The 25,357-nt window shown below is 42.4% G+C and overlaps 1 protein-coding gene across 5 annotated transcripts in view; it reads left to right on the top strand.

Moving 5' to 3' along the window:
• Window positions 1-16,326, top strand: part of Pigl (phosphatidylinositol glycan anchor biosynthesis class L) — a 75,981-nt gene extending 59,655 nt beyond the window's left edge. The window contains exons 4-7 of one of the 5 annotated variants that reach the window (XM_048366723.1): window positions 5,941-6,008; window positions 9,003-9,034; window positions 11,141-11,274; window positions 15,456-16,326. In XM_048366723.1, coding sequence (XP_048222680.1) covers window positions 5,941-6,008; window positions 9,003-9,034; window positions 11,141-11,274; window positions 15,456-15,554 — 333 coding nt within the window. In that variant the 3' untranslated portion in view covers window positions 15,555-16,326. Of the gene's footprint in view, window positions 1-5,940; window positions 6,009-9,002; window positions 9,078-9,306; window positions 9,963-11,140; window positions 11,275-15,455 lie in introns of those variants that run through there. The other 4 variants (XR_007213812.1, XM_048366724.1, XR_007213811.1 and 1 more) reach the window with 4 other exon arrangements.
• The last annotated feature ends 9,031 nt before the right edge of the window (window positions 16,327-25,357 follow it).

Raw genomic sequence — 25,357 nt, 5'->3', positions numbered from 1 at the left:
ATCAATATCAGAAAGGATGCCACTCTGTAAAGTGTCCAAAAGTTCCAGTGCTCTCTACTAAACCTGTTGAGCCTACCTAGAAACAAACTTACCTTTCAGTTGTTTTAGATCTTTTTTTGTGTCAGTACTGGGGCTTGAACTCAGGACCTAATTTCTGTCCCTTAGCTTTTTCACTAATGACTAGGGATCTACCACATGAGCCACAGCTCCACTAGCTTTTTGTTAATTAATTGGAGATAACAGTCTCATGGACCTTCCTACCCTGTCTGGCTCTGAACCACCATCCTTAGTAGTATTACAGGTGTGAGCCATCTGTACCTGGCAGAGGAAATCATTTTAAAGCAATTCTTTTTTAAAATAATAATTACTTATTTATTGTCAAAGTGATGTACAGAGGGTTTACAGTTTCATAAGTTAGATTATGAGTACATTTCTTGTACTATTTGTTACCTCCTCCCTCATTCTCCCCTCCCCCTCCCCCTTTCCCTCTCCCCCACATGAGTTGTTCAGTTGGTTTACACCAAATGATTTTGCAAAACAATTCTTTTTTTTTTTTTTTAGTGGGAATAGGGGCAAAGTTTGATTTTTGTTTATTTGTTTTGTTTTGTTGCCAGTCCTGGGGCGTGGACTCAGGGCCTGAGCACTGTCCCTGGCTTCTTTTTGCTCAAGGCTAGCACTCTACCTCTTGAGCCACAGTGCCACTTCCGGCTTTTTTCTACATATGTGGTGCTGAGGAATCAAACCCAGGGCTTCAGGTATTCGAGGCGAGCACTTTACCACTAGGCCATATTCCCAGCCCCACAAAGCAATTCTTTATTAATACATTACTTGCAACAACACTTCTTTTTTTTTTTTTTTTTTTTGCCAGTCCTAGGGCTTGGACTCAGGGCCTGAGCACTGTCCCTGACTTCTTTTTGCTCAAGGCTAGCACTCTGCCACTTGAGCCACAGCGCCACTTCTGGCCGTTTTCTATATATGTGGTGCTGGGGAATCGAACCCAGGGCTTCATGTATACAAGGCGAACACTTTACCACTAGGCCATATTCCCAGCCCCAACAACACTTCTTAAATAAGAAGACTATAGTTACCACAGTGCAGTTGGAAATTCTTTCCCTAATCTGCACTTAAGCCACAGTGAAAGTATAGGTCATTCTAACACCATGACCAGTGCAGTCATAATCACCCATCACCAAGCTAAGTACAGGTTCTGTTCAGCTCCTTGTATCACAGTAAAATACAGTTTTCCTCCCATAGTCCCTCCATGACAAAGGTTAGTACTAGACCAGTGAGAAGGCTCTCAGAGGCAGTATCCTGTATCAAGCTGAGTGCATTTATCTTGGGGATCCCAATTCAGACCAGAAATACCCAATGCACAACAAAGACAGTGAAGAACTGACAGAAAGCATAAACCAAGTGGGGACTCCAAGGCTGAGCCACAGGAAGACTATCAACTGCACTGTGCCAGGATGAGATCACGAGCACTCTCTCCTCCAAAGTGAGACTATCTCCACATTCATCGCATGTGATGGCAGGAAACGGGATTCCATCTGTTCCCCTGTCCATGGTATGCTTTTCAGCTTTGCTCATGATACAGGAGCATCATGAGAAGCACACAGAGTAACTGACAGGACAGGACTTTGGAAAGTACAAAGTTGCCTTCCACAGAAAGCAGGGGGTCAGTAGTATCTTCAGTGGGGTCAGCTAGGCTCGGTCCTGGATCCCAGTCCCTGCTTGTCTTTCATTCAATACCTATCTGTTGAGTTGCACTGTGTTGAAACTAGAAATAAAGCAGCAAGCCAAAAATGCATCTTCTCCCTTAAAGCAGATGTTTCAACCATGGCATTATTGACATTTGGGGCTAGATAATTCTTTGTTGTGGGTGCTGTCCTGTGCTTTATGAAATATTTATTTCTATCTCTGGCCTCCATACATTAGATGCCAGAAGCAACCCCTCTCCTCAGTTATCATAATAAGGATATCCAGATATTGCCAAATGTTCATGGACAAAAGCATCTCCATGTAAGAAACAATACTTGAGAACCAGAGTTCTCACTGTTGGGACTTTTGTTTTCTGGAATCAGGACAAGATTTCATTTGGACTAAGATTTATGAAAACTAGAAGGAAAAAAGAAGTGGGTGGAATTTGGTAAAGAACTACATGGATTATGATTGTCATGTACAAATCTACAAATGTCCAGAGAGCTGAGTAACATTCAGTTTAGCCAGCTCACCACAGAATGAGATAGTGTGAGAAGATGCAAGATAAAAAATAAAGTACTTGGAAAATTTTAAGATAATTGAGTGCTGGGGGTGTAACTCAAAGGCAGAGTGTATGCTTAGCATATACAAGTCCCTTGACTCTGTCCCCAGCACCAAAAAGGAAATTGAGCTGAGTACCACTTTGGGCAATAGAATGTTCTCCAGCATCGCGTCTGATACTGATCTCACCTGTGTGCAACTAGCTCTATCTGATGATGACAGGCCAAGAGTTGAGACACTAGCACTGATTCATCTATAGGTTTTTGTTTAGGTTTTTGGTTTTGCCAGTCCTGGGGCTTGAACTCAGGGCCTAGGCACTGTTCCTGAGCTTCTTTTGTCCAAGGCTAGCACTCTACTACTTGAGCCACAGCACCCCTTCTGGTTTTTTCTATTCATGTGGTACTAAAGAATCAAACCCAGGGCTTCATGCATGCCAGGCAAGCACTCTATCAATAAGCAACATTCCCAGACCTGATTTGTAGTTTTTAAACCCTTTCATATAGTTTATCTCAACCCATCAAGGAAAGTAGGGAAGGTATGATTTTCCCGATTTCACACATGAGGAAGCCAAGACATTCCAAGGTGAAATAACTTCTGGTAATACAGCTCTGTGACTTGCCCAAAGTACTGTGAATAACTAGTGCCAGACAAGACTAGACTTGGGTCACCCCTGGTGGCCTGCAAGGAAGAACCAGGATCAGAACTGGGTATTTGAATTTACACACACACACACACACACACACACACACACACACACACACACACACACACAGAGCTATTTTTAGACCAGTTTTCCTGTCTCATGGGATCATTTTGAGAACCAAATGGTACAGTGAGTGGGAGAAAGTTCTGCCAAAGACAATATACCACAATACACAGGTATCATTATTCCTATTGGCAGAGGGTTCAAGAGGACAGGAACTGATTGTAAGGTCAGTTGACCTGTAATCCAAAAGAAAAAAAGGTGATATCACTAAGCCCAGGTGGGACTATCGAATTGCAAAAGGGACATATTTAAACAGATAGGCCTTTGTACTCAAGTGGAGGAATATTTGGAACTGTAGATTTGTTAAGGTAAACAGAAATGGGTGCTAGGCTGGAGTACTTGCCTAGCGTTAATGAAGCACTGAGCTCAATATGCAGTGTGTGGGAGAGCTGCTCATGGTTTCTAGTCAGCTTAGGTTGTATTGGTTTGTGTGTCACTTCTAGGGCTTGAACTCAAGGTTTGTGCTTTTTTATGATCACTGTTTCCGGGCTTTTGTGCTAGCGTTCTACCACTTGAGCCTCAGCTCTACTTCTGGCTTTTTGGTGTTTAATTGTAGATGGGAGTCTCACGGAATTTCCTGCCTGGACTGGCTTTAAACCATGATCCTCAGATCTTAGCCTCCTAAGTAGCTAGGATTCCAGGCCTGACTCACCAGTGCCTGGCTTAGTCAACCTGTTTTACAGTTTGAAATAGAAAGAAAAGTGAGGGGCTGGGCATATAGCCTAGTGGGTAGAGTGCTTGCCTCTTATACATGAAGCCCTGGGTTCAATTCCTCAGCACCACATATATAGAAAGGGCCAGAAGTGGCACTGTGGCTCAAGTGGTAGAGTGCTATCCTTGAGCAAAAAAGAAGCCAGGGACAGTGCTCAGGCCTTGAGGTCAGTCCCAGGACTGGCAAAAAAAAGAAAGAAAGAAAGAAAGAAAGAAAGAAAGAAAGAAAGAAAGAAAGAAAGAAAGAAAGAAAGAAAGAGAGAGAAAGAAAGAAAGAAAGAAAGAAAGAAAGAAAGAAAGAAAGAAAGAAAGAAAGAAAGAAAGAAAGAGAGAGAAAGAAAGAAAGAAAGAAATAAGAAAGAAAGAAAGAGAGAGAGAGAGAGAGAGAGAGAGAAAGAAAGAAAGAAAGAAAAGTGAACTCCAACAGATAAAAACAAAAGGTTCTTACTTTGTTGGTTTTTGTTTTCTTTTCTTTCTGTCTTGCTTACTCATTTATGTCTTTGGGAGTGCATGGGGAGGCACAGAAATGAAGGGACACTGTGTAAACAAATGCAGCAGTACATTAAAAGACACAGTATTGAAAATGAACTATACAACATTGGGTGGGGATGGGAAGGAAAAACTGGGAAAGAACAAGGGAAGGGGTAACACTGTCCAAAAATTCTTAAAAAATAGAACTCCCAAACTGGGAATGTGGCTTGGTGGTGGAGTGCTTGCCTAGCATGCATGAAGCCCTGGGTTTGATTCCTCAGTACCACATAAACAGAAAAAGCCAGAAGTGGCGCTGTGGCTCAAGAGGTAGAGTGCTAGCCTTGAACAAAAGCAGCCAGGGTCAGTGCTCACGCCCTGAGTGGCAAAAAAAAAAAGCAAAATAGAATTCCCCAGCCTATTCCAGTCCTAGTTCCCAAGTCTATCCATGTCGACATCTTCCCTGTTTGGGAACTCACCTCCATTTATCATTTCCTAACCAATCATCCTATTGCCTTTAAAAACTGAGTCTTCATTTGTTTTTTATATCCTATTATTCAGGATACACTTTTCTTTTTTAGGCCAGTCATTGAACTTAGGGCCTGGGAACTGTCCTTACACTTTTGTACTTGAGGCTAGTGATCTACCACTTGAGCCACAGCTCCACTTCTGGTTTTCTGGTGGTTAATTGGAGATAAGAGTCTCACAGACTTCTCTGCCTGGGCTGGCTTTGAACCATGATCCTTAGATCTTGGCCTCCTGAGTAGCTAGGGTTACAGGTGTGAGCCACCAATGCCTGGATTGTTTTTTCCTGTTTATATGGTACTGAGGAATTGAACCCAGGGCTTCATGCATGCTACCACTGAGCCATAGTCTCAGCCCAATGCCTCGCCTTTTGTTATTCTTATTCCCCCTTTGAATCCATCTGTGTAGAAAAGAAATGTTGGAACCTTCACTAAGTTTGTAATTAATAAGCAGATGTGGACATACCTGTGAAAATGGGATTAGAGGCAGCCTAATATATATACTAATATATATATATACTTTCTCTATGAACTCAAGCCTAGGCTGTGGTGGACATTGGCCCTCAGAGCCATGTACCCGTGATATCACATGAGGAAAAAAGCCCCAACAAATCATGCTGCACCCACTTGAACAAAGTTCATATAATTGCCAGCCAGGAAAAGTAAATGCTATTAAGTGGCCAAGCAGATAAGAAATATTCTGAAACTGTTTCTGTCATGGTTGAATTATACTCAGCTCTACTGGCCAGAAACAAGAGTAAATAGTAAGCCCCATGGAAACAGCCTCCATGTTACAGTCAGCCACACTGCTTACATACCATAATCTGTTCAGAAGTCAGTTCACACTTTTCAGAATTTTAAGTTTCTGGATTCTGTTCCCTCCTTTCTTTTTTTATTTATTTATTTTTTTTGCCAGTCCTGGGCCTTGGACTCAGGGCCTGAGCACTGTCCCTGGCTTCTTTTTGCTCAAGGCTAGCACTCTGCCACTTGAGCCACAGCGCCACTTCTGGTTTTTCCTATATATGTGGTGCTGGAGAATCGAACCCAGGGCTTCTTATATACAAGTCAAGCACTCTTGCCACTAGGCCATGTTCCCAGCCCCTGTTCCCTCCTTTCTTTTCCAAGGCAAATGATGACAGCTTCTTCGAAGCTCAAGAGTGGAGAAAGCATCTATAAAATACAACATTCCCTTGTCCTCATCTGTCTCTGCAGGTTGTGACTTTCGATGCTGGAGGAGTCAGTGGTCACAGCAATCACATTGCTTTGTATGCTACTGTGAGGTATGCTTCTCTGGTGATGGAGGTGGGAGGTTTGCCCATTTGTTCAGGGGTGATGGTTACTTAAGCACCTTTTCTCTGGTTATCTGGGCCCAGGGAATCTTACTTACTACCACATATTCATACAGAGCTGCTATTGGTGATGTTTCTTCTTCATCCTACCCCTCACTACATCTCATCCTCTTTATATGAGAAATCTCTCATCTTAGTAGGAATGTTACTCTCCTAAACAGCTGGGGGAGTTTTATTCTTCCTCCTCTTTCCCTTCCCCCTCCCCACCCCCAAGTCCTGCAAATGGAGTAACTGATTTTATTTCTCTCTCTGCTTTGGCCAGAGAATAGTTCAAGGCTAAAATCACAATGTAATGCAGGAACAAGACTTCAGGAAATGGATTCTATGAATCAGTGGACTCAGCTTCATCTTTTTCCTGCTTTACTCTGCTTTTTCATCTCCCATTATAGATTTTTTTGGGGGGTGGGCCAGTCCTGGGGCTTGAACCTCAGGGCTTGAGCACTGTCCCTGGCTTCTTTTTGCTCAAGGCTAGCACTCTATCACTTGAGCCACAGTGCCCCTTTTGGCTTTTTCTATATACATGGTACTGAGGAATCCAACGCAGGGCTTCATGTATACAAGCCGAGCACTCCACCACTAGGCCATATTCCCTGCCCCAATTATAGATTTTTGTATATTGTTTCCGATCTTTTTTGGGGAGGGGAATATATATATATAATATGAAATCCCAGTTGTTGTGCTACATATGGTGGCACACACCTGTAAGGCTAACCTGGCCTACTATCAAGGTCCTATCTAAAAATAATTTCATTTGTTTTCCACTGACATCTTATTTTACTGATATCTTCATTTTTCTCGTAAAACCAAATGGAACCTCAAAGATATTGAGTAACTTACAATCGTGCAACCTTGAACATGTTTCCTGGTCTCTAGCAAAATGAATGCTTTTGCTAGGACCTAGATCAGTGGTGTGCTGACCTATCCTAGCAACTGAGGAAGAGGACTTCTTTTTTTTTTTTCAGTCATGGTGCTTGAACTTTGGGCTTGGCCGCTGTCCCTGAGCTCTTAAGCTCAAGTCTAGAGCTCTACCACTTGAGCCACAGCATGACTTTCGGTTTTCTGGTGTTTAATTGGAGATAAGAGTCTCATGGACTTTCCTGCCAAGGCTGGCTTTGAGCTGCAATTCTCAGATCTCAGTCTCCTGAGTAGCTAGGATTATAGGGTGAGCCACCAGAACCCAGCAAGGACTTCTTATGACTTTCTTCTGGACATGCTGGAACAGTGAAGTACTTAAAATTCGAGATGATCTCACCAATCAGGTGGTGGGAAATGAGGCTGTCCAGGAATGGGGCTTTGGTTACTCTGAGGACTTGGGCTTCTAAGACTGGATAGTAGGCCACTCTGAGACTAGAAACAGTGGCTCAACCTCAGTCCAGATGTATGTGAGACTTGTGACCTCTCCAAGTACCCAAATAGCTTCAGAGAACGAGCAGACCAGGTCTACTGCAAACCAACCAGGCAGTGTTGCCTAGGTGCTTGAGGTAGACTTGGCTGGTTCCAATACCTGGTTCCATCACCTATGGAGTGGGGAAGGCAAGGAAAGCTTGCTTTGGGATAGAGAACCCAGCAAGATAGAACTTCCTGCAGATAGAACTTCCTCAGAAGAGGCCCTCACCATTTCTGAAACCATGGACAATCACTAGGCTTTAAATAAAACCATTTATGGACATGGACACTGTCTGTTAAAACTTTTCTCCACAGTTATCTTCTGCCTGCTAAGTTCATGAGACTCATTGTCTTGGCCTGGCCCTCCTGCAGCATTTGACTCTGACTGTCACTTGTCAAAATGACTTTGCTTTGACTTTGTCTAGCACTGTCTGTTTCTCCCCCTTGTGGCCTCTTGGGTCACTTCTCAGTCTTTTCCCTGGCCTCCTTACCACCGAAGATCCCTGGGTATCCCTGTCCCTAGGGCTTCCTTCCCAATAAGACTCTTGCATGCTATAATCTCTGAGCAATTCCAGGGAGTGACTCTAGCACTCACTTCTTTCCCAGGCTATCCACTTTGAAGTCACAATATCCCTGGGAATCTGCCTAGAACACAGGACAAATTACTTCCTCCTCAGTATCCCAGAAATATTTTTCAGGGTCTTCTGAGTACCACAAGAGAGTCAATTCCATAAATTTATCAACTCTCTCCCACTTTCTTTACCTCTTGCTCCCTAGAGTCTCTGTTCTTTCTTTTGCCAGTCCTGGGACTTGAACTTAGGGCCTGGGCACTGTCCCTGAGCTTCCTTTACTCAAGGCTGGCACTCTACCACTTGTGCCACAGTGCCACTTCCAGCTTTTTCTGTTTATGTGGTATTGAGGAATTGAACCCAAGGCTTCATGCATGCTAGGCTAGTACTCTACCACTAAGCCACATTCGCAGTCCAAGTCCCTGTTCTTAAGAATGTGAGCCTGATGTGCTGGGCAGGAGCTTTCAAAGAACAAAGCATGAAAGCAACCCAGAGCTCACTAGTGTTGGACTTGCCTCATCCTTCCTCTCAAGGTAGTGAGCACAGAATGGCCTCTTCCTGAGAAGGTGGGAGTGGGGGAGGTCAGAAAGGAGAGAGGAAACATCAGAGGAGGAACAGACAACTTCCTCTCACCATATTCATATTAATTTCAAGAGAAAAACTTTGAAGGGACCAACATCTGTACCCCTTGATAGGTAAAGCTTGGGCCAGCATTTCATAAACCATAGACAAATCTCTTGAGTTAACTGCCCTCAGATGTAAGTGCCCACCCTGGTCCCTTAGTTGTAACCACAGGTATGAAATTCCAGAAACCTAAATGGTAAAGTATGTGAAGAAACTAAAACCCCCACCTAAGAACCTCTGGGATGGGAGAACCAGGACCCTGCAGGCCTTCCTCTGTAAGCCCCTCCTGTTGGCACAAAGGAGAGGTAACTTACCCATTCTCACTCTTGCACTTTCCCTCCTCCAGGGCCCTGCATTCAGAAGGGAAGTTCCCTAAAGGTAAGGCCAGTCCCTTGTACAAAAGGCCACCGGTTGTCCCTCTCTTTTTTTTGGGGGGAGGGGCAGTCCTGGGCCTTGAACTCAGGGCCTGAACACTGTCCCTGGCTTCCTTTTTTTTGCTCAAGGCTAGCACTCTGCCCTTTGAGCCACAGCGCCACTTCTGGCCATTTTCTATATATGTGGTGCTGAGGAATTGAACCCAGGGCTTCATGTATACGTGGCAAGCACTCTTACCATTAGGCCAAATTCCCACCCCCTCCAGCTGTCCTGGAAAGGAACTATTAAAAGGTAAAATTGGCAAATATAGTCAGCTTCAATTCTCTTCCCCCAATATCTGTGAATTTGGCATCTGGATTTAACCACCATACATCAAAATTACTTTAGGGGAAAAATGGTGTCTGTACTTACATGAACAGACTTCTCTTGTCTTTAGTCCCTAAATAATATGGTAGGACAATCTTCACATATAGGAAGTGTAAGTAACCTAGAGATGATTTGTAGTATACAGGAGGCTGTATGTAGGTTCTTCACAAATACTGTGTCATTGTAGAAAAGAAACTTGAACAAGTATCCACAGATCTTTTCATCTTCAGGGGTCCTGGAGCCCTTGAGGATTATGGGATACCTGTTTATAAAGAGCTGCCCTAGGCAGCTAGGCTACACTTTCTGACTCAACTCTGCATGCCTGTCAGGTGGTATCTGTTGTCACGTACCTTGCCAATAGGGCTGGTCTTGGTGTGCAAAGAGGCCAGGCTTACCTCCATGCCTGTCTAGTTTTCTCACAAGGTAGGTAGTTCTGCTGTACCTCTGGTATTCTGTCACTCTGTCCTTTCAAATTCATCTTTTTTCTTTTTCTTTTTTGCCAGTCCTGGGACTCTTGGCCTGGGCTCTGTCCCTGAGCTTCTTTTGCTCAAGGCTAGCACTCTACCACTTGAGCCACAGCACCACTTTAAGATTTTTCTGAGTAGTTTATTGGAGATAAGAGTCTCATGGACTTTCCTGCCTGGAAAAGCAGGATGGTTTTGAACTGTTATTCTCAGATCTCAGCCTCCTGAGTAGCTAAGATTACAGGTGTGGGTCATCAGCACCCAACTTCAAATTCATATTTAATCCACCACCCCCCCTCCAATTAATTAGCTAGGTTGTAAGTGGTTGACAGGTATCTCATGTACTAATTAATGTTCTTGACATAGGAACTCTTTGTAACCTTCAGTAAGGTGTCTGGCCATTGGCTATCTACCAAGTTACTCCCTTGCTGAGCCTCTTCTGAGCCAGTTTCTGTTGTGTCCTGCTCACAGGACAATATGTCAGTTCAACAAACAGAAGTACTAAATCACCTTTCTGCATGGACTTATCAAGCTGTGCAGTCTTCAGAACCTGGCTCTAACCAATATGATTTTTTTATCTACCCTGTAAAATAAGCACACCCCATACTATGAACACTATTTTATGAACTAGAAAGCTGAGATCGAGAAACTCTTCAAGCTTTACTGTATCCTGCCTTTGCACTGTGACCCAAGCTGGACACTTGAAATACTAGCTACTCAGGAGGCTGAGATCATAGATTCTGTGAAGCTAGCCCAGGCAAAAAAATTCAAAAGATTCTATCTCCAATTAACCAGCAAAAAACTAGACTATAAGCATGACTCAAACGGTAGAGCGCCAGCTATAAGCAAAAAGGCTGAGCCAGAACATGAGGCCCTGAGTTCAAAGCCCAGTACTACCAAAGAAAACAGATTCATAACAAGTAAGGGATTTTCCTGTAACAGTTCTTGAATGACAGGCCTAGAAACAGGACTATCACCAACCAATACCAAAAGTTCTTCCCTTTGTACTTGAAATTGCCAGATCCCAACCTCTAAGCAGCCTACTTCTTCTTACTGGGTCCCCTAGTGGGTTGGAGAGTGGCCAGCCTCATCTTCTGTGACCCTTTCGCTCTTTCTATCTGGGAGAATGCTGGGCAAAGAGCAGACTTAGTGTTGCAAGACACTTGGCAATCAGCAGTAAGTGACCCCTATGCCCTGACTAATGTGCAAGAGGAAGTCACTCAGAATGGATGCCTGGGAACAACAAAGCTATTCATGTCTCCTATTCCCTCCCTACTAGGGTGTTCTGTGCTGACACTTCAGTCTGTGAATGTGCTGCGCAAGTATCTCTCCCTCCTTGACCTGCCCTGGTCCCTGCTGAGCACTCACGATGTTCTCTTCGTGCTCACCAGTGAAGAAGTGGCACAGGCCAAGGTGAGAACTGTGAATTGCTAAATACTTTCACTCCAAACTGGACCCCATTGATCCTCAAAGCCTTGCCTATAGAGGCCCTCACTGAAGACCTTCCAAAGACAGAGTTCAGCATCTGCCCCCAAATGTAAAGATTAAGCAAGACAGACCTTGGTCTTGAGTTAGATTTTCAAATACATTGACCTTTATTTTTTTTTTTTTGGCCAGTCCTGGGGCTTGGACTCAGGGCCTGAGCACTGTCCCTGGCTTCTTTTTTTGCTCAAGGCTAGCACTCTGCCACTTGAGCCACAGTGCCACTTCTGGCCATTTTCTGTATATGTGGTGCTGGGGAATCGAACCCAGGGCCTCATGTATATGAGGCAGGCACTCTTGCCACTAGGCCATATCCCCAGCCCAAATACATTGACCTTATTTCTCTAATTACCAAAATTTTTTTTGGTTGATCATGATGCTTGAACTCTGGACCTGGGCACTGTCCCTAAGCTCTTCAGCTCAAGGCTAGTGGTCTACTACTTGAGCCACAGATCCACTTCTGGCTTTTTCTGTTTATGTGGTACTGAGGAATCAAACCCAGGGCTTCATGCATGCTAGGCAAGCACTCCACCACTAAGCCACATTCCCAGCCCTAATTACCAAATTTTGAGGTAAATGACTCTATGCTTGTTTGTAGAAAATCTAGAATTCATAAAAGCATCAATAAAATGAAAATAAGAGCCAGTCATGGTAATGCTTGCCAGTAATCTCAGCTTCATGGGAGCCTGAGGTAGGAAGCTCACAAGTTTGAGGCCAGCCTAAGCCACTTAGTGAGACTCTCAAAATAAAAGGCAAAAAAATGTCTAGGGTAGAATATTATATTTATATGTATATATAAAAAGAATGTATATGCTTAGATATTTATACTAAAATATTTTTAGTGTTTTTTTTTGTTTGTTTTGTTTTTTTGCCAGTCATTGGGCTTGGGTCTCAGGGACTGAGCACTGTCTCTGGCTTCTTTCTGTTCAAGACTAGTACTCTACCACTTGAGCCACAGCGCCACTTCTGGCTTTTTCTATATATGTGGTGCTGAGGAATCGAACCCAGGGCTTCATGTATACAAGGCGAGCACTTTACCACTAGGCCATCTTCCTAGCCCTAGTTTGTTTTTTTTAAAATTTTTAATATATTTTTAAAGATATATAAACATTTGTGTGTATATACACACACACGTGTGTGTGTGTGTGTGTGTGTGTGTAGCAAAAAGTAAGCAGACGGGCTGGGAATGTGGCTCAAGTAGCAGAGTGCTAGCCTTGAGCAAAAAGAAGCCAGGGACAGTGCTCAGGCCCTGACTCCAAGCCCCTAGACTAGCCAAAAAAAAAAAAGTAAGGGGAAGGGGGAGGAGGGGAAATGAAGGAGGAGGTAACAAGTAGAACAAGAAATGTACTCACTGCCTTTCATATGAATCTCTAACCCCTCTGTATCACACTTTGGCAATAAAAAAAAGAGAATAAAAAAAAGTAAGCAATCAATAGTTTCTATAAATGTTCATATTGTTGAATAGGTGCTAGATGTCATTAAAAGATTTGGAGCTCCAGCTAGACTGGGCCCTTGGGTGCCTCTGTGGGGAACCCTTGAATTTTTTTTTTTTTTTTTTTTTGGCCAGTCCTGGAGCTTGGACTCAGGGCCTGAGCAGTGTCCCTGGCTTCTTTTTGCCACTTGAGCCACTGCACCACTTCTGGCCATTTTCTATATATGTGGTACTGGGGAATCAAACCCAGGGCTTCATGTATATGAGGCAAGCACTCTTGAGACTAGGCCATATTCCCAGCACATGAAACCCTTGAAATTTGCTAACTGTCATAGTCAGAGCAACTGTGGCTTAGGCTAAAGAGGTTATCCCTTATCCCAATATTTTCCTAAACTGTTTCTTTTTATTATGGTCTTCAAAATATTCAAAACACTAAACCCTTTTTGTTTCTGGTAATAAACTCCATTAATTTTTGTATTTTATTTTATTGCCAGTCCACGGGCTTGAATTCAGGGCCAGGGCACTGTCCCTGAGCTTCTATTGCTCACAGCACTCTACCACTTGAGCCACAGCACCACTTAGGGCTTTTTCTGTGGTACTGAGGAATCTAACCCAGGGCTTCATGCATGCTAAGTGAGCACTCTACCACTAAGCCACATTCCCAGCTCTCCATTAAAGATTTTTAGTTGTGTTTTCCTATGGAAAAAAGATACTATGTAATATTTTGCTGATACATTTTCTGAAAACAGCCCTGCCCAGTGCCCCTTACCATCTGTGCTTGAGTACCACAGGTATGCTTACATCTCAAAAGCCATGTATGGTCTGATTATAAATAGTTATCTAGGGTCTGGGAATATGGCCTAGTGGTAAAGTGCTTACCTCATATACATGAAGCCCTGGGTTCGATTCCTCAACACCACATATATAGAAAAAGCTGGAAGTGGTGCTGTGGCTCAAGTGGTAGAGTGCTAGCTAGCCTTGAAGAAAAAGAAGCCAGGGACAGTGCTCAGGACCTGAGTTTAAGCCCCAGGACTGGCAAAAAAAATAAAACAAAACAAAACAAACAAATAAATAGTTATCTAAATTTACAACGTTTAAACTTTTGCCAAAAATATTACCTAGAAAGGCAGTTAAATTCTGGAACCTGAAACAAAATAGCAAATAATATCATATATATTTAAATCAATTACTGGGATTTGTTTAAAAACAGCTATACTAGTATACTAGTTGTGAATAACAACATAACATACTTCCCCCATTAGGTGGGAAAACAACCTGTACCTGTGTAACATTCTAGCTTACCTAATTCAAAGGAGTTTGGGCTGTGTTGTAGCCTGCTTCTCATAAAACTCTGGTTGTATTGTGTAAGGTGGTACAGAATTAGCTTCCAAGATCAGACGAGATTGGGCGAGTTCAGAGTGGTATGGCCGTAGACGGTGGTGCAGAATTAGGATGGAGGTTTTAGAATCAAAATTAGATGCCTCTGGGTTTGAATCTGAATTGTTACCTACTAGCTATTTGAGATTGATGAGTTTTATATGTATTTACTTTTTTTTTTTTTTTGGCCAGTCCAGGGGCTTGGACTCAGGGCCTGAGCACTGTCCCTGGCTTCTTTTTGCTCAAGGCTAGCACTCTGCCACTTGAGCCACAGCACCACTTCTGGCCATTTTCTGTATATGTGGTGCTGGGGAATCGAACCCAGGGCCTCATGTATATGAGGCGGGCACTATTGCCACTAGGCCATATCCCCAGCCCTACTTCTTTATTTTTTGTTGGTTGTAGGGCTTGAACTCAAGCTGGGTGCTATCCCTGAGCTCTTTTGCACAAGGGTAGTGCTCTACCACTTTAAGCCACAGAGCCACTTCCAGTTTTCTGGTGGTTAATTGGAGATAAGAGTCTCACGAACTTTCTTGCCCAAGCTGGCTATGAACCAAGATCCTCAGATCTCTGCCTCTTGAGTAGCTAGGATTATAGGTGTGAGCCACTGATTCCTGGCTATTGTCATTATCATTATTATTGTCATTATAGCAGTAACAATAGTACTTAACCCACAGGGTTATTATATTGAGATCTTTTTCTCTTGTGTAGGTCCTGGGGCTTGAACTTGGACCACACTCTGAAGAGTCTTTCAGACTTTCCTGCTCAGGCTGGCTTCAAACCAAAATCCTCAGATCTGGGCTGGGAATATGGCCTAGTGGCAAGAGTGCTTGCCTTATATACATGAAGCCCTGGGTTCAATTCCCCAGCACCACATATACAGAAAACGGCCACAGGTGGCACTGTGGCTCAAGTGGCAGAGTGCTAGCCTTGAGCTAAAAGAAGCCAGGGACAGTGCTCAGGGCTTGAGTCCAAGCCCCAGGACTGGCCAAAAAAAAAAAAACAAAAACAAAAACAAAACAAAAGTCCTCAGATCTAAGTCTCTTGAGTAGCTGGGATTATAGGTGTGAGCCACCAGTACCCAGATGAGATCATTTTATTGATTGCTCTGCCAGTAATGAGTGATGTAGAAGAGATGGAAAGAAGAGGCCAACCTAGAGAGTATCATGAGCTACAAGAAGTCAGATAAGGGTATGCCATAAGGGGATTAGTGAAAGGAACGATTTTAAGTCAGGGAGCAGATCTAAAAGTAACAAGAGACCCAGAGTAAGTTTCCATAATTGATTCTCTTTGATTCTTCTAGAGAGCCATGTCCTGCCACCTCAGCCAGCTCCTCTGGTTCCGCCACCTCTACATCCTCTTCTCTAGGTACATGAGAATCAACTCGCTGCACTTTCTCTGAAGCCTTGAAGAGTTTTCAGATCTAAGGAACCAAGAGGAGAAATAGACTAAGAAGCCCAGGAACCTGACCTACATCTGGCCCATGGAGATCTCAGCTAAGCAGCTTCTCAGAAGAGGGCTACATAGACCCAGCAGTGAACCAACTCAAACTATCTCTTCTCTGGGGGGTGGGTAATAAGAATGGGGAGCAGGAACCCTACAGACCAAAAACAAACCAACCCAAGGATAAGAATAGATACCCTGCTAACTTCAAATTCTTGTGAAAAAGAATTTGCATAAGGATAAAGTGTTTCCAACACCTAGCACTGAGTTTAGGCAGGCTGCTACTATGGTAAATAAATGGAAAGGTGCCCTAAAAACACTTCACAGACTAGTGGTAGAATACTAGCCTTGAGGACAAAAGTTCAGGGACAGAACCCAGCCCCAGTTCAAGCCTGACAACCCACCAAAAATTTAAAATAAACTTACCAAAAATTTAAAATAAAATAAAAACAGGTCTCAGAGCCTCTCTCCTGAGAGGTCCTCCCTTGCTTCCTCCCTTTTAGGGTGTGACACTGCTCTGATAGGTCAAGGAGTGGACATGTGCTGTAGGGAGTCTTGTGATTGGTTCTCCCATGCACACATATTGTCTTGTGAGCCACACCCCTTTGTTTTAGATGGTCTAGGATACCATCTTTTACCTCACCTGTATTTCTCTGCCCCAGCTTTCCTAGTATTTTTGGCAAAGCCATCTACTCTGTTCAGTCTCATCACCTCTTTAATAAAGATTGTGTCGAAAAATAAAAACAGATAGTCTATGACCTAAGGAAGTGTTCAGATTATCATGTTGTTACTTATACTAGCAGAACTAGAAACATCCAGTGATACAATCACATCCTGTAACAAGGAAAAACATTCACATATAGTAAAAATTTTAAAACAGATTAGGAATGGCACAAGCTATTTTGTATTAAGTGAAGAGTGTGCTGTTAATACATACGTATATGATTAAAGATACATATATATATATATATAAAAGAAAGGCCATCCTTCAGCAATGCATGTTTATAATTATAAAAGATTAGACTGATGTAGTTTACAAATAGTTTGGGTGGGAAGAATACTTCTTTTTTTTTGCCAGTCCTGGGCCTTGAACTCAGGGCCTGAGCACTGTCCCTGGCTTCTCTTTGCTCAAGGCTAGCACTCTGCCACTTGAGCCACAGCACCACTTCTGGCCGTTTTCTATATATGTGGTGCTGGGGAATTGAACCCAGGGCTTCATGTATACGAGTCAAGCACTCTTGCCACTAGGCCATGTTCCCAGCGGAAGAATACTTCTTAAATAATGGGAAGCTTTAACAAATACATATAGCCAGTATGATCTCACATATGTGAAAACCTAATTTATTAGCTGGGCACCAATGGCTTGCTCACATAGTAATCCTTGCTACTCGGGAGGCTGAGATTTGAGGACTGCAGTTCAATGCCACCCCCCCTCCCCCCACCGCCATAAGACACTTTTCTTCAGTGAGCTACCCAAAACAAACAGAAGTAGACCTATGGCTGAAGTTGTAGAGCACTATTCTTTTTTTTTTTTTTTGCCAGTCCTGGGTTTGGACTCAGGGCCTGAGCACTGTCCCTGGCTTCTTTTTGCTCAAGACTAGCTCTCTGCCAACTTGAGCCACAGCGCCACTTCTGGCCGTTTTCCATATATGTGGTGCTGGGGAATCGAACCCAGGGCTTCATGTATATGAGGCAAGCACTCTTGCCACTAGGCCATATTCCCAGCCCAGTAGAGCACTATTCTTGAGCAAAAAAGCTCAAGGACAGTGCCCAGGCTCTGAGTTGAAGCCCCAGGACCTATACAAACAAACAAACAAAAGTCTGGAAAGTAGGGAAACTGAAGATAAACTATTGTTTTTATCCTCTGAATGACACTGATGTTTGAGGCCAGCTTCCACTCCTGGTCTCCATCTCAGCACCTTCTCTGGATCATCACAGCAGCCAAACAGGTCTGAGCTTCAGGTTCTACTCTGGGTTCCAGGAAAAGGAGAAGCCAGAACTAGTCTCTTATTGTTTCCAGAAGAAAGCCAAGTGGCAGCAACACAGGAAGGAAGAAAAGCTCACAAGGCCATTAGGACAGCTATAGAAATATACTGTTACAGAAGATGCAGTACAGCCAGAAAGACACTTGTAATGACAAGAGGAAAGCCTCTGTGCAAATTATCCAAAAGGAGCTCTTCCTCAGGGCCCAAAAGGGCCCAAAAGGCTGGGTCAAATGCCCTTGTGTAGTTAGCAACCTGCTAAACTAGGCAGCAGCCCAGAAGCCTGGAGCAAAGATCTGAATTTCATGGTTGTTGCTGGGCATGGAAGATGCCAAGTCTGAGCCTATATAAGCTACACGGTGAGATCCTGTCTCAAAAAAAAAAAGGGTGGGGGGTGGGGGTCGGGTAGTGGTATATACATAAGGAACCCAGGAAAATTCCAGAATTCCTTTCCTCCTGTGATGAAAAAAACAACAACAAACTCAACTAAGAATCCACCTTAGGGGTGGGCAGGTCAGGTGGAGAGTTACTTACATGTCAGAGAAAGCAACACACCCTTCCCTATCTACCCCATCTCAGCAAAGGGCTGATGATTGGCCATTTCTCACCCTGGTGCTGAAGAGCAAAAAGTACCAGTCTCCTGCCCAAGCACCCCAGTTGATGAAGGAAACAAAAAAGCAAAACCAGCCAGGTACAATGCAATGGGGAAACCTTCACCTAAAGAGGCCCAAAGGGAGAGTACTTTCATTCTCTGAAGAAGGAAGAGACTACAGAGGCTCACACCTATATTCCTAGCTACTAAGAAGGCTAAGATAAGGGGATTATGGTTAGAAGTCAGACCAAGTCAGAAAGTCGGTGGGACTTATCTCCAATTAACCACCAAAACAAACAAACAGAAATAGAGCTGTGTCTTAAGTGATAGAGTACTAGCCTAGCGCCAAAATGCTCAGGGACAGTGCCCAGGCCCTGAGTTCAAACCTCAGGATCAGCACCAAAAAAAGAAAGAAATTGACAAATTTACTTGTGAACAGAAACACAAAAATGTACAAAAAGAAAAAAAGTTCTCAAAATACAGTTTAAGTAGCAAAGCAAGTATGTAGCAAGCATAGGGCCTTAAGTTTGAGCTTTAGTACCACAAAAGAAAGCTGGGGGGAAAAAATTGAATCCAATGGTACATCAAGAGTTATTAGTCTATGACCAAGTAGGATATTATTCCTACTTGGAATGTAAAAATAGTACACCTTGCCAGGCACCAGTGGCTCACACCTGTGATTCTAAGCTACTCAGGAGGCTGAGACCTGAGGATCCCAGTTTCAAAGCCAGCCTGGGCAGGAAAGTCCATGAGACTCTTATCTCCACTTAACCACCAGAAAACCAGAAGTGGCTCTGTGTCTCAAGTGGTAGATCACTAGCCTTGAGCTGAAGAGCTCAGGAACAGCGTGCAAGCCCACAGTTCAAGCCCCATGACCAACAGGAAAAAAAAGTACACTTTGGGGAATCAATCAACATAATTCATTACATCTGACAAATCAAGAAGAAAACCATGCCCAGGACTGGCAAAAAATTAAAATAGATGAGAAAATAACCGAAATATAATATTTTACCAAAATCTAAACTGCTAAGTCAACAAGGTTGAAAAGCAAGGCATCATCATTATTATCCACATTGTTTTGAAGGGCCAGTCTAACAACAATAAAATAGCCAGCTTAAGTATTAAGAGAAAACAGTTGTGGGGCTGGGAATATGGACTAGTGCTACCACTACGAGTGCTTGCCTTGTATACATGAAGCCCTGGGTTCGAGTCCCCAGCACCATATATATGGAAAAAGCTGGAAGTGGCACTGTGGCTCAAGTGGCAGAGTGCTAGCCTTAAGCAAAAAGAAGCCAGGGATACTGCTCAGGCCTGGAGTTCAGTCCACAGGACTGGCCAAAAAATAAATAAATAAATAAAACAACAAAGAGAAAACAGTTGTGTTAAAAAACCCAAGATACTAATAAAAACTATTAGTAATCAAAGAATTTGGCAAAACAGCTGAATAACATATATTTACAAAAGTAACAGCACAAAAGAAACAGAGCCAGGCACTGGTGGCTCACACCTGTAATCTTTTTTTTTTTTTGGCCAGTCCTGGGCCTTGGACTCAGGGCCTGAGCACTGTCCCTGGCTTCTTCCCGCTCAAGGCTAGCACTCTGCCACTTGAGCCACAGCGCCGCTTCTGGCCGTTTTCTGTATATGTGTGCTGGGGAATCAAACCTAGGGCCTCGTGTATCCGAGGCAGGCAATCTTGCCACTAGGCTATATCCCCAACCCCACACCTGTAATCTTAGCTCGCGCCTGTAATCAGAGCTACTCCTCAGGCTGAAATCTGACGGCCATGGTTCAAAGCCAGCCTGAGCAGAAAAGTCTGAGATTCTTATCTCCAATTAAGCTGAAAACTGAAAGTAGCACTGTGGCTCAAAGTGATAGAGTACTAGTCTTCAGCAAAGGAGACAAGTTCAAGCCCCAAGACAGACAAAAAAAAAAAAAAAAAAAGAGAAGAGAGAGAAGGAAGGGAAGGAGGGTGAAAATCAATTTTTCACACACTTGGGTGGAACTTCCATACCAAAGTTCCAGAATGGACAAGTGGGAGAGGTTTCCAAGGGACATCAGCAGTGAGGGACAGCTCACACACTTAAGTAAATGTGAAGGAATGAATCATACCACTAAAAACAGGCAAATAAAAAGAAAATGCCACTATCACTTATTTAATTTGTACAGCTCTCTATAAATAAAAATGTCCAATGCTCCTTAGGTGAGAGAATGAATACATAATTGCTGCTGGAAGAAACATTAGGTGATAGACTCTTCTAGAAGATACTATGTAAAAAATGGCTCAATGACATATCTGTTTTTTGACTCTGCAATGCCCTTTTGTAACTTTATTCTGTTAGTAGAAACTAGCACAAAGATGCATATATGGATGCTTTTTTTAAGTCAGATGTTCATTTATTAAATACAAGTTTTAAACAAACAGCCCCAGGCAAGTTTGACAAGTAGTTACCTTCCTGGAATGTTTCAAAATACAGTTACGTTGATCAAATTTTATTTTGGTTAACCTTTTTGTTTTGTGTTTCATTTTCTCTGTCTCTAGGTTCTTTTCCTGTTTAGCACTTAAGAGCTTGTGCTTATTTCCTCACATGATAACAGTGCAGCATCAGCCTCTTGCTGGGAAAGGCACCCAGTAAACTTTTACTCTGTGCATTGGCTGCTTAGCAACCAGCATCAAGTAAGGTAATGAAGCTTTTGTAGAGTGTGATACCAAACAGCCATTAGTGCCTTCACCTGTACTATTAAAATACCTCTGAGGGCTGGGGATATGGCCTAGTGGCAAGAGTGCTTGCCTCGTATACATGAGGCCCTGGGTTCAATTCCCCAGCACCACATATACAGAAAACGGCCAGAAGTGGCGCTGTGGCTCAAGTGGCAGAGTGCTAGCCTTGAGCAAAAGGAAGCCAGGGACAGTGCTCAGGCCCTGAGTCTAAGCCCCAGGACTGGCCAAAAAAACAAAACAAAACAAAAAAAATACCTCTGAAATTTCCTTCAGTTTTCATATAGCTATTAAAAACTATACTTAAGAACTCTAACTGCTTGATAAAACCTACCTAATTAAATAATCTCACAAGTTTAGTATTAGCTTCTTGGTAAGTTATATGAGCAATACCAGAGCTAATATTATATACCAGCAAAACCAACACAGAAAACTTAGGTATGTCACAAAGGCTACTTTAATAGACTCAGAGCTGCTGCTGAGTTCTAACAAAACACTTCTTCACACTTACAAATGATACGCATACCATGTTGTATCCAGACAATTTTTGAGTCTGATTTTTAAGATGTCTTTTAATTACTCTACATAAAGAAGGCACAGAGGACACTTGGCTTCCTTGCCAATTGTGGCCTTGAGCTGCGTGCTTGCTTTTTTGATGAGTTTAAAGTTATCAGCAGCATCAGTGGTGCTATATCCATTCATAAAAATCTCAGGAAAAGAACTCAAAACAAAACAAAATAACAAAACTTGCTAGAAAATGCTTACAACCTGAAGGCTATGTATAGAAGTACAATACAGACACTAGAGGCAGCATAGTGGTTGTTAGCTAGAAAGCTGCTGGAACAGCTGTCTCCTGAGGTTTGGTGCCCATTCTCCATTTATAAATTTATTTTATTTTATTTTTTGCAAAACTCTGGTCTTCCTCCCCTTCCTTTTAAAATGAAAATCTCCTACTAGATTGGGTTTGGAAGATAAACACAAGTAGGTAGAAGCTTCTTTTATATACACTTCATTCCCCAAGAGGGGAAGGAGAATAATAAATATGAAATGAAGCTCATTTTAAGAAAATAAATCCTGTCAATCCAGATCTAAAGGTCCAAGGAACCACTGAATTAATCTTAAATTCTAGGATTTGTAAAAGTCTAGACTTCTGTTTTCATTGCATTGTGCAGCAATAGGCAATGTCAATTTAATATCCAAGGCCACAGGGGCCTCTTAACTTGAGGCTTTTTTTTGCAACTAATACAATCAACATTACATCAAGGATTGCTTATAGCAACTCGTGTTGGAATATCATAAAACAATTTTATTTCAAAGAGGGCATGGCTACTAATAATGCCCTCTGAAGAAAACACTGACCCATCTCCCCAACATCACTTAGATCTCTGAGCTTGGACACCATGTCGAATCCCATGGAAGAATAAGCCTAACAGCATGTCAAGCGGCTCACTTGAGTGGGGAACTCAGGATCAGCCTGGAGAAGTGGGGTCCATCTACTTGCTGCTCAGGGATAAGTGGGTGGTATTTAGAATGGCTTATGGAAAGGTTTTACTCAAATTCCTATTTTAATTGATGAACGAGGGCTATATTAGAAGTATCTCTTAGAAGTCAGGTCATAAGCCCAAACAAGCATTATCTATATTCATTTTATGGTTTTAGAATTTTACCTGCTTAGGATGAGTTTGTGAGTAAACATGGCCTTACACTGTATACATCTTACATGGAGGGACAATACAAAGTGATACTTAGTTTATACAATACCAATGCAAAAAAACCACATGGTGTGTGTGTATACAATATATGGATGCTTATCCACAAATTCATATAGAATAGCAAAAGAACTAGAATAGCCAAAGCAATTCTAGGCAAAAAAAAAAGCAGTGCAGGAGATATCACAATACCAGACTTCAAGCTCTACTATAGGGCCATCATAACAAAAACAGCCTGGTATTGGTATAAAAACAGACCGGAAGACCAATGGATCAGAATTGAAGATCCAGAAATAAAACTGCACTCTTACGGTCAGCTGATATTCGACAAAGGAGCTAAAGACATACAATGGAATAAACATAGCCTCTTCAACTACTGGTGCTGGGAGAACTGGGCAGCCATAGGCAGAAAACTCAAAGTAGACCCAAGCCTATCACCATGCACCAAGATCAACTCAAAATGGATCAAAGACCTCAATATCAGACCTGAATCCTTGAAACTACTGAAGGACAGAGTAGGAAAGACGCTAGAACTTATAGGCACAGGAAGGAGCTTCCTGAATAGAGTCCCAGGGGCACAACAAATAGGGAAAGACTCGACAAATGGGACTACTACAAATTAAAAAGTTTCTGCACAGCCAAGGACATAGCCACCAAAATAGAAAGACAGCCAGCCATATGGGAAAGGATCTTTACCAGCACAGCAACAGACAAAGGCCTAATATCTGTCATCCACAGAGAACTCAAAAAACTAAGCCCCTCCAAGCCCAATAAACCAATTAGGAAATGGGCAAAGGAGCTAAAGAGAGACTTCACAAGAGAAGAGATAAAAATGGCAAAGAAACATATGAGGAAATGTTCAACATCCCTGGTAGTAAAGGAAATGCAAATAAAAACAACCCTGAGATACCACCTCACTCCAGTTAGAATGGCCTATACTCTGAACTCAGGCAACAACAAATGCTGGAGGGGGTGCAAGGAAAGAGGAACCCTTCCCCATTGTTGGTGGGAGTGCAAATTAGTACAACCACTTTGGAGATCAGTATGGAGGTTTCTCAAAAAGCTCAATATAGACCTACCCTATGACCCAGCCATACCACTCCTAGGCATCTATCCTAAACAGCAAACCCCAAGATATCAAAAAGACATTTGTACTTCCATGTTTATCGTGGCACAATTCACAATAGCCAAAATATGGAAACAACCCAAATGCCCCTCCACAGATGAATGGATCCAAAAAAATATGGTACCTATACACAATGGAATACTACATAGCGATTAGGAATGGTGAAATATTGTTATTCGCAGGAAAATGGTCAGAACTTGAATAAATAATGTTGAGCAAGACAAGCCTAGAACACAGAAAACAAAGGGGCATGATCTCCCTGATATATGACTGTTAAGATGGAGTGATGGAGAGACAGTAGCGACCAGGTCTGTGAAACCAAAAACTGCTTGTCAAATAGTATTTCCCACAGGATTGGGGCAGCGACCCAACAGTATGTAAGAAAAACCAAACAACTAGTCAACATATAAAGGTCAAAAATTGACCTCTCAGTGGAATACAATAGCTCAAAAGCTATGTATGTACATTCATATAAGACTACTGTCGACATATTGTCTAATGTCGACATTACATTTAAAGCCCTAGGCGAATTTTCTTGGGCGTAGGCCACGTGGCTACTGTATATGTTCTTGGTACATTGTGTATTGTATATATGTCTACCTGACCTAGGGAAGGGAAAGAAAAACAGGGTGTAAGATATCACAAGAAATGTACATACTGCCCTACTATGTAACTGTACCCTTTTTGCACAACACCTTGTCAAAAAAATTTTGTTTAATTAATAAATAAATTACAAAAAAATTTATGGATGCTTGATGGCTGTAAACAATGTTCCCTAAAAAGGAACATGAATCAGATATGACCAGAATACTCAATGATGGTGCATTAAGACTGACACTGGGCATGATTTCCTAATTTTGATTTTTTTCCAGTGTTCCATAGCATAGTGGGTATTTAGAGTTAACAATAATTTATGTTTCAAAATACCTAGAGAATTTTGAATGTGCTTTCCACAAAGACGTGAAAAAATGTGTGATGTGCCTCAACTTGATTAGTACACATTGAAATATACTATACCTACAAATATGTATAGTTGTCAACTTAAAAAAGTATGCACACATACAAAAAATATCTCTTCTACCCATCTTAATTTAGAAATTCAACAGAACTGTAATCAAAACCCAAACGTGACTATATGGGATTTAATTCACTAATATTAAAATTTATCTAGTGAACTGATAACATCAGATGTTGACAATGTTATATACTCTGCTACATAAGGCCACTTCAGGCTGGTATATACTTTCTGAAAGCAACTTACTTTTTTTTGAGACAAGATCTTGCTGTATTGTTCAAGCTAATCTTGAACTTGGGTAGCCAGGATAAGTGATTATTTATATAATTCTCCTGCCTTAGTTTCCAGAATGCTGGCATTACAGAAGTGTATTACCAAGCTAGCAATTTAGCAGTGTTTTATTTAACACTTGAAATATTGCTTATTGGGGCTGGGAATGTGGCTTAGACATAGAGTGCTTGCCTAGCATGCATGAAGCCCTAGGTTCGATTCTTCAGCACCACATAAACAGAAAAATCCAGAAGTAGCATTGTGGCTCAAGTGGTAGAGTGCTAGCCTTGAGCAAAAGAAGTTCAGGGACAGTGTTCAGGCCCTGAGTTCAAGCCCCAGGACTGGCACCAAA

Source organism: Perognathus longimembris, chromosome 17 (genome assembly GCF_023159225.1).
Source record: "Perognathus longimembris pacificus isolate PPM17 chromosome 17, ASM2315922v1, whole genome shotgun sequence".
NCBI classification, from domain to species: Eukaryota; Metazoa; Chordata; class Mammalia; order Rodentia; family Heteromyidae; genus Perognathus; species Perognathus longimembris.
This window is presented reverse-complemented; position numbering and strand designations above follow the sequence as displayed.